The sequence below is a fragment of the Mus pahari genome, chromosome 15 (assembly GCF_900095145.1).
Source record: "Mus pahari chromosome 15, PAHARI_EIJ_v1.1, whole genome shotgun sequence".
NCBI lineage: Eukaryota > Metazoa > Chordata > Mammalia > Rodentia > Muridae > Mus > Mus pahari.
The window spans coordinates 37,211,145-37,221,441 of record NC_034604.1 but is presented as its reverse complement, the minus strand read 5'-3'; the positions used below and the strand labels follow the sequence as shown (position 1 = coordinate 37,221,441).

The window sequence follows — 10,297 nt, the reverse complement described above, 5'->3', positions numbered from 1 at the left end:
AAAAAAAAAAAAAAAGAATGCAAATAACTTTTACTTAAGTGGTGTTGTCACTGATTAAAAGACATTTGTATCAATTCTAAAAATTATTTAGGGCTGGAGAGATGGCTCAGCAGTTAAGAGCATTGACTGTTCTTCCAGAGGACACAGGTTCAATTCCCAGTAACCATATGTCAGCTCACAACTGCCTCTAACTCCTGTTCCAGGGGATACAACATCCTCACACAGACATGCATGCAGTCAAATCAACAATGTACATAAAATAAAAATAAGTACATTATAAAAAATTAGTTAGATGTAGATATATGTTATAATAACTTAGGAATAAGTTTAAAAGAAACTGGCTTGATTCCAAGGGTGCACAAAATTCGTCCTGTCTCTGTCAGGTCAATACCCAGCCTTTTGAGACAGTTCCAGTCTTATCTCTCCCACCTGTCAAACAAGCCCTCTGGGGCTGATGCCTACTCACCAACGTTCCTGTTTGGATCCCGGTCTTTGCTGCGGCCCCTGCTCCGGCTTCTACTCCGACTCAAGCCTCGGCTCTTACTCCTGCTCTTGCTCCTGCCCCTTCTCCAGTCATACTTCTCCCGATACAGCTCGTTCCGCTCATAGTACCGCTCATAGTCTCTCCACTTGCCATCTTCTCTTTTCTTCTCACGTGTTCTATAATACACAGATATAAAAGCCATATGTAGACTCTAGAAATGAGATCTGTACACAAATTCAGAGAATAAAATACTCTCTTTACGTCATCACAATTCATACTTCTATTTTCGAATGTCTCAAGACTACCACTAATTCTTCTAACCATTATTAAAAGAGGGAAGGGTTTTCCCACTTCAAGTACACAGGGTAGGGAGAAATGAAAAAAAGAAGAGGTAAATCCAAAGTATGAGAGAAAGAGAAGACAAATTAGAAGGAGAAACTTGGAAAGACTCACAACAAGTCTTCCTAAACAAAAACCACTCTGTGAACAGACAAAACTGTACCCTTTTGGCAAATGCTTGCATGGATAATTCTAATACTGCACACCCCTAAACAAATGGAACATTTCATTACAATTCTCTGAGGAGACTGCTCCCACCCCTGTGCTCTTGGGGAAAGCAAATAATGACTGTTTATAAAAGACACAGAAGCTAAGACAATAGCAAGACAGAATAGAAACAAGGCAACGTTCTCACCTCAGTGCTTCAGAGAGGGCTTAAGCATACAGATCATAAATACTAATTCTGCATACTTAAAAGTAGCTTTCAATAAATTACCACCCAGAGACAAATACAAACCTTCGTTCACTAGATTCTGAACGACTCTTCTGGGGACTAGGATATTTCTTCTTTCTAGTATCTCGTTCTTCTTCTGCTGGCTCTTGAAATACCTGTAAGATTTGTTAAAAATAAGACCAGTTCCACTCTAAGTTACAAACTCAGTCATCTGTGTAAGAGAGGATATAACTAAATATATGAACACTATGGCCTAAACCAAGTGTGACCCCATACACTTGTTTGTTTTTTTTTTAATACTATATTTTTTTATTACTATTTTCTTTATTTACATTTCAAATGCTATCCCAAAAGTTCCCTATACCTCCCCCTCCCTGACCCCATACACTTGTAATTCCAACAGCTGAGAAATAAATGTGAGGCATCCTTAGGGTACCTGAAAACCTGTCTTAAAACAAAGAAATCCAAGCAGTTTCTCAAAAAAAAAAAAAAAAAAAAGATAAACACTCAAGTTAAATTGTTTATACACAGACTGTTGCAAGCATAGTTAATATGCTGTTTTAAGCCATTTCCAAAAAAGTCAGAACAAGAAATGTAAAAATCAAGCTCACATTAGTTCAAAAACAGGAATGTTACTGGCTGTGGTGGTGCAGTCATATGACTGAAACAGAAGGATTGCTACATTTGAGGCCAGCTGGCCTATACTGTCGTAAAAAAAGGGGGGTGGTGGTGGTGGTGGTGGTGGGGAAATGGAGAGATCGCTCTGCGGTTAAGAGCACTGACTGCTCTTCCAGAGGTCATGAGTTCAATTCCCAGCAACCACATGGTGGCTCACAACCATCTGTAATAAGATCTGATGCCCTCTTCTGGTGTGTCTGAAGACAGCTACAGTGTACTTATATAATAAATAAATCTTAAAAAAAAAAAAAAAAAAAAAAAAGTCCGGTATAGTGGTGCATACCTGCCATATCCACATTTGACAGGGCTGAGGCAGGAAGATGGACACATAAGGTTAAGGCTGGCCTATGAACATAGTGAGTTTTGGACACCCAGAGCTACAAAGCAAGATTCTATCTAAAATCAAAATATTATAGTATGTGTATTTTAAAAACAAGCATGTCAACTTTGATGTTACTTAAAGTGTAAGTTACTTCTAGTATAAGAAGAAAGCAAGGACACCATTCTCTAAACTGTTACAAGAAAACTAACAAGCACTGGATACCATGCAGTAAAACAGTTTATACCTTCTTCCTTTCAAAATATAGGCAAGCTGGGAATGGTGGTGTACTAGACAGAAAGAGGCAGGTATGAGATCCAGGCTAGCCTAGTCTACATATCAAGCTCTAGAACAGCCAGGGCTATACAGAGATACTGTCTCAAAATAAAAAAAGGATAAAAATAAAAAATTTAAAAATAAAAATAAATTAATCAAGTTTGGGCTGAGTATGGTTGTGCAAGCCTTTAATCCAGCATTTGCCAATCAGAGCCAGACAGTGTTCTGTGAATTTGATGCCAGCCTGGTCTACATAGCAAGATCCTGTCTTAAAGAAACAAAAAATAAGTAAGTTAGTTTTGGCCACATGTGTTAACATGCAAAAGCAATCCTAGCCAAGTATTTTGGAGACTAGGACAGAAGGATCATAAATTCAATGCAACCTTGGATTATCATGAGACCCTTAAGAGAAAAGTTAGGTAGTTCAGAGCCTACCACATACAAATGAATCAGATCTGTAAGACCTAAACCAATTTCCAAATAATGGAGAAGCTCCTCATTTATTATTAAAATCAGGAAATGAATTAATGGACCAGAAGGTAATAATATAATAAAATGCAGACAGCACAATAATGGCAGCCACATGTCATCAGCAGAGACTACACACTTGTGCAACTGGATTCAAAAGTCTGTCCTTCTAGCAATTTACAAGGAACACAACTGATTCATAACTCCACCGGGAAGTAACAAGCTGAATCTAGATAATAAAAACACCACAGAATAGTGTTTCTTTACAAACTAAAGTCTCAGGAAAGTTTTGGTAAAAAGAAACAAATGCCATGTGCATCGTAAATTATAGCACACATCTTCTGTTGTTTTTCAGCACCAGGATGAACTGAGTCTGGTCCAATTGCTCTTGCCTGTCTCCCTTGTGGCCAATAATCTAATTATAAAAACAACTGACAGTAGCTGCAGCTGAGGATCAAAAGCCAAGATGGCTAGTCCTGAGATTTGTTTCAGAACCACTCACTGTAAAAGTCCAACTGTGCAGACCAGGAGTTAAACCATTATATTTATGTAGGGTTATTTGCAAACTACTGCTTATACCAATAATCACAACTAACTCAAATATAAAATTAGGACGAAGAAATGCCAGTCAGAAGAGCTCTAGGACTAAGCTCATATTAGCCAGTTTTTGGCTTTCAAATTAGGTCTTATTAAAAAGATACTACAAATAAAATCTTGTAGTGATTTAACTGTTCTTTTAAAACAATAGAATTTTCAAAAATGTAAAATGTTTTTCCTAACTCCCTGCAGACCTGAATGTGCCGTGCATTAAGTGTATTGTAGCAGGGGAAGCTGGAAGGCTAGAGGACCCCCTAGAGATGGGTTGTAGGTGTTTGCATGCCCTGACCTGGGTGTTGGGAAGGTCATGACAAACAGCATGTACTCAACCCACTGTGCCATTAACTCTCCAGCTCCCAGGATTACTTTTATTAATATTCAAATCAAATATCATTTAAACACAATCTTTTCTTAAATACTTATTTATTATGTATGAGGACACTGTACACTGTCTTCAGACACACCAGAAGAGGGCATTAGATCCCATTAAAGATGGTTGTGAGCCAACATGTGGTTGCTGGGAATTGAACTCAGGACCTCTGGAAAAGCAGTCACTGCTCTTAATTAACTACTGAGCCATTTCTCCAGTCCTTAAACAGATTCTTATACACCAGTGGATAACGAACAATGACTATAGAAAAGTTACTTGCCATAACCTATCCCAAAGATCATAAATTACACACTATATAAAGCACCAAAGAAAAAGTTCTGTACAGTATGCAAGGAAAGTTTCCATTTCTGCTACTTAAAAAGACATACCAAGAACTTCACTAGCCTACTTTTTAAAGACTTTATGAGCCAGGCTTAAAACCCTTGAATCTTACCTAGCCTTTGGGAAGTGGAGGCAGAAGGATCAGAAGTTCAAGGCTACTTCTGGCTGCATGAGACCCAGCCTCAAAAAGTATAAGTTGGGGGCTGAAGAAATGACTCAGGTTAAAAGCACCAGTTGCTCTTCCAAAGGACCTGGGTTTAGTTTCCAGAACACACATGGCAAGTCAAACTGCCTGTAACTCCAGACCCAGGAGACCCAGCACCCTCCTCTGGCCTCTGAGGGTATTACATCTACATGGTGTAAAGACACATGTAGAAAAATTACCCATACACATAAAATAAAAATAAAGGTTTTGTTTTTTTTTAAAGTACATGTATATATAAAAAGAAATTATACAGCACTATATAAGAATAAAGTGATAACGGTCTCAGCTGATCTTTATTTGAAGCATCCACATTTTGCTAGATCAGTTCAACTATATAGCATTAAGTCAATAAGAGTGCTAGAGAGATGGCTCAGTGGTTAAAAGAAGTAGCTGCTCTTCCACAGGACCTGAGTTTGATTCCCAGCACCCACATGATGGCTAACAACTGCATTTAACCCCAATTTCAAGAAATCTAATGCTCTCTTCTGGTACTACAGACACATGGTATACAGACAGAAGTGCTGGCAAAATACCCATATACAAAATAAAAATAAATCTCAAAGAATTTTTACAGTGAATCAGGTATGACAAATAAACAACACAGAAATCTCAGAAAGAATTCCATACAAAAAGGAATAGAACAGACTATAAAGTAAGAGGCCCAGCTGGGTAAACTAATAAATGGAGTGTCTTAGTCAGGGTTTCTATTCCTGCACAAACATCATGACCAAGAAGCAGTTGGGGAGGAAAGGGTTTATTCGGCTTACACTTCCACATTGCTGTTCATCACCAAAGGAAGTCAGGACTGGAACTCAAGCAGGTCAGAAAGCAGGAGCTGATGCAGAGGCCATGGAGGGATGTTCCTTACTGGCTTGCTTCCCCTGGCTTGCTCAGCCTGCTCTCTTATAGAACCAAGACTACCAGCCCAGAGATGGCACCACCCATAAGGGGACCTCCCCCCTTGATCATTAATTGAGAAAATGCCTTGCAGCTGGATCTCATGGAGGCATTTCCCCAACTGAAGCTCCTTTCTCTGTGATAACTCCAGCCTGTGTCAAGCTGACACAAAATTAGCCAGTACAGACAGAATATGGTATGAAAGTTAAATATACTAAAACTAATAATGGTACTATAATTATCTTAAAGTGTGTTTGTGTGTGTGTGCACACGCATGCACACACGTTATATACAGGTGGACATACCACATGTGAGTGCACATGTAGAGGCCAGAGGTCCATGTCTGGTATCTTCTTCTATGACTTTCCTCCTTATTCTGAGACAGGTCCTCTTTCTAAACCTGAAGCTCACTGGTACCACTATACTGGTAGCCAGCAAGCCCCACGCACCCTCCCAGTACTGGTATTATAAGGCAGTAGGGTTTTATATGAGGGGTCTGTGGGAGCCAGGGATGGGAAGTGCAAGGTGCAGGGATGCGGGGGNGGGGGGGTGGGGATTTAACTCTGGTCCTCATGTTTATAGAAGCAAGAACTTTCTACCAACTAAACAATCTCTCCAGTTTTTTCTTGAGACAGGGTTTCGTGTATCCACAGTTCACGTACCCCATTTATCACCCCTGAATTCACTATACAGCCAAGGATGATTGTGAACTTCTGATACCTCTGCCCCTGCCATATAAATGATGGGATCAGAGGTGTGTGCACCACCACATCTGATTTTATACAGCAATACTGATCAAACCCAAGGCTTTGTACATGTTTGGCCAGTATTCTACAAACTGAACCAAAACTCCAGCTCACTAAAGAATATTCTTATTCTTAGAAAATGCAAAGAGATGAAGGCCATTATTATTTATGTGAGCAGTGATTAAAAAAAGTATTATGGTATGGACATATAATTAAAGTAAATGGAACAAATCCTCAATAACACAGCTAAGCAGGCATCATGTGAGCGCTGTTGCTGTGAGTGCTACCTATATAGCTGATGTAAATTTAGTTATTTCTAAATAAAAGATTTGAAAGTCACTTTGCTGTACAATAAAGTAAATTTTGGATTTAAGGATGTGAGTACACTGTCACTGTCTTCAGACCTGTCAGAAGAGGGCATCAGAGCCACCATGTGGATGCTGGGAATTGAACTCAGGATCTCTGAAAGAGCTCTTAACCGCTGAGCCATCTCTTCAGACCTGATCTCAAAGATTTTAAAATATATATATAAAGTTAAGTTAAAAGCTGGAAAATGGGGGTTAGAGAAATAGCTCAGTAGTTAAGAGTACTTGGTGCTCTTTCCGAAGGACCCAGTTCTTAGAACCCATATGGCAACTCACAAACATCTGTAACTCTAGTTCCAAGGGACTTGTTTTAGTTAAGGGTACTACTGCTATAATAAAACACCATGACCAAAAGTAACTTGGGGAGGAAAAGGTGTATTTGGCTTATGCATCACCATCACAGTATATAACCCAAGGAAGTGAGGGCAGTAATATGCACCCTGGAACTGGATTTATAGATGGTTGCAAACTGTCACGTTGGTGTTGGGAAGCCTCTGCAAGGCCAAGTGCTCTTAACCACTAAGCTAACTGTAAAGCTGATAAAAACAATTTTTTTTTAAAAAAGTTGGAAAGTATTTCTGTTCCTGGACTAGAGATTATGTATTTGTACACTTAAAAATATCTTTTCTACATTCTTATTAAATATTACCTGATTTATAGATATAATGAATTATAAATGAAGGCTATAATATTTGTATATTGGCTCAAACAAGCAATTAGGTTGGTATCTTTTCTTAGGATTTTTTTTTTTTAAATTATTTTATGGGGTGGGTATGTTTACAGGAGTGCAGATGCCCTTAGAGGCCAAAGGTATTAAGTCATCTAGGGCTAGAGTTGAGTTAAGTAGGTGCTGGTAACCAAACTCAAGTCCTCTGTAAGAGTACTACAGACTTAACTATTGAGCCAGCTTTCCAGTCCCTTAGCTTGGTATCTTTAATCATGTTTTTATACCTTAACAATATTTCTGTTTATTTTCCAATGTTGCCAGTGTGGTTAAAAAGAGTAAAGCATGTCTCCATCTTTGTGACATATTGTTATCCAAGTCTCTGTATGTACCCAAACTTTTGTTTTTTAGAAATCACTTGATTTCTGAGGTCTGAAGAAATGGCTCCATAGTTAATAGTGCTTGGTATTTAATCGCAAGGACCAGAGTTCAGATGCTGGCACCTGCATGAGTGGGGCGTCCTACTCACACCTGTAACCCAGCTCTGAAAACAGGATCACTAGGGCTTGCTGGCTTCTAGCCGACCTAAGAAAATGCACCTCTAGGTGGAGAGACCTTGTCCGAAAAAAAAAAAATTCTTTCAGGGTGGGCAGGATGGCACATACTACCTGTATCCCTAGCATGGGAAGCAGAGGCAAATGGATCTCTATAAATTCAAGGCAACATGATCTACATAGCAAGTTCCACTACATAGGACTACATAGAAAGACCCTGTCTCAACAAAACAAACAAACAAAATAACAAAACAAACAAACAAACAAACCCACAAAAACAATTTCAACTTTCAATTTAAGAATCCTGGTGCCGGGCGGTGGTGGCACACGCCTTTAATCCCAGCACTTCGGAGGCAGAGGCAGGTGGATTTCTTAGTTCGAGGCCAGCCTGGTCTACAGAGTGAGTTCCAGGACAGCCAGGGCTACACAGAGAAACCCTGTCTCGAAAAAAAAAAAAAAAAAAGTGTAAAAGAATCCTGGTGACAGAATCTAAGTATATTACCTCTTCTTTAATTTCTTCTTTTTCTTGGACTAGTGGTTTTGGCTCAGGTTTAACTGGTTCCAATGGTGGAAGGTAGTTTTTAGTATAAAGACTTTCAAATAGTTTGTCCACAAAACCTGAAGTCTCTGAAGAGAAAAAAAATATTTAAATGTTATACAAACAAAACTGGGAAGTTTAAATATTGTTGCCATCACTTTAGAATACAGGAAATCTTTAACACTGTTGTCAGGCTTTAAAACCAAGACTTACCTTAAAGGAAAAGAAATCCACTTCTAGAGGTTTTGTTTCTTTTTAAATCCTTCAGACATAATTATATGTGTGCAAATGATATAAATATAACATTTTGTTGCTTAAGAACAAAAGATTAGAGAGACAAAGTTCCTATAAGAAAGAGACTAACAAGCTGGGCATGGTGGCACACGCCTTTAATCCAGGCACTTGGGAGGCAGAGGCAGGTGAATTTCTGAGTTCGAGGCCAGCCTGGTCTACAGAGTGAGTTCCAGGACAGCCAGGACTACACAGAGAAACCCTGTCTCGAAAAACCAAAAACCAAAAACAAAACAAACAAAGAAGCAACAACAACAAAAAAAACAAAATAAATTATCAAATAGATTATAAAACTTTACTTGACCTTCTAAGAATATCAGATGTGAAAGATATAAACTAATATCTTACGTGTTTATCTGTTCAAAGAAACTGAAATGACAAACTGTTCTACAGGTGGGAAAAAGACATGTGTAGAAGAAGAATAAGTGATCTCATGGTACAGTCCTACAGTTGGACAGAATGCACTATCCACTCAAAGACTGAATGAGATAGGTTTAAATGGGCTGAAACAGCATGGGTGTTTTGCTCAACTCTGTATTTTGGTTCTATCTGAAACTTCCTCAGACAAATAGAGTAAGAGAAACAGGTAATCTTGCCGAAAACATAAATATCAAAATATTTCTAGTTTTACTCTAATTAAAGTAACTTTCTTTTGTCTTGCCCTATGGGGTTCTGCTCAGTGGCAGATGGTTCAATTCCCAACAAAACAGAGGGTTGGGTATTTCAAAGGCATCTCATGTTGCAATTGTTACACATTTCTAAAATGTTGACTACATTTACCACATACACAAAAAGGCATCTTCATACACACGCCTTTATGCTACTAATTTTATAAGCAAACTTTTTTCCAAATGGTAAAACTGTTAGTAGAAGTGGAACATGGTAGTTTACACCTGTAATACCTGATTCAGGAAGCCTGGCTGGAGGGTCATCAGTCTAGACTACTCAGTAGTGACAATAACCTGTACTGGTGTGATGCTCATTCCCATAAGGTAGACTAAATAAATGAATGAACAGATAACACAACCCAGGAGCTAGAGAGACAACCCAGCAGTTAAGAGCTTGATTATGGCTCTTACAGAGGACCTGGGTTCAGTTCCAGAATCCCATGGCAGATCACAACCATCCATAACTGAGTTCCAAGGGATCTGGCACCCTCTGGTGGCCCTCACAGGCACAAGCATGTAAACAGTACACTGACATACATGTAGGCAGAACACTCATACACATAAAATAAAAATAATTTTTAAAAAACAAAAAAAATAAGCCAGGCGTGGTGGTGTACGCCTTTAATCCCAGCACTCGGGAGGCAGAGGCAGGTGGATTTCTGAGTTCCAGGACAGCCAGGGCTATACAGAGAAACCCTGTCTCAAAAAACAAAAAACAAAAAGCAACAAAAAAAAAATAGGTTCGGGGATATAAGTGAGTGTTTGCCTAGTATGCAGAAAACTAAATGTGTTTAATCAAGAGTAAACCAAGTTTAGTGGTTTATGCCTGTAATCCCAGTACTTCAGAGATAGAGGCAAGATCAGGGGTATCTAGGCATTGGCTAAACAGAAAAACACTGTCTCAAAAAACCAAAACCAACCAAACAAAAAAAACAAAAAAAGATGATCAGAAGTTCAAGGGTCATCCTCCAGTAGATGACACATTCAAGGATACCCTGTGCTGTATGATCCCTACCAATAAAGAAACACATAAGAATAAATAAAACTGCCAGGCAGTGGTGGCACACGCCTTTAATCCCAGCACTCGGGAGGCAGAGGCAGG

At 38.9% G+C, this 10,297-nt stretch overlaps 1 protein-coding gene across 2 annotated transcripts in view; it reads right to left on the bottom strand.

Moving 5' to 3' along the window:
• Rbm27 (RNA binding motif protein 27) overlaps positions 1–10,297 on the bottom strand; it is a 69,241-nt gene that overhangs the window by 44,250 nt on the left and 14,694 nt on the right. For both annotated transcript variants that reach the window (XM_021214233.1, XM_021214232.2), the window contains exons 3-5: positions 8,201–8,325; positions 1,281–1,372; positions 467–660 (exon numbers count right to left, since the gene is read on the bottom strand). In XM_021214233.1, coding sequence (XP_021069892.1) covers positions 467–660; positions 1,281–1,372; positions 8,201–8,325 — 411 coding nt within the window. The remainder of the gene's footprint in view (positions 1–466; positions 661–1,280; positions 1,373–8,200; positions 8,326–10,297) is intronic.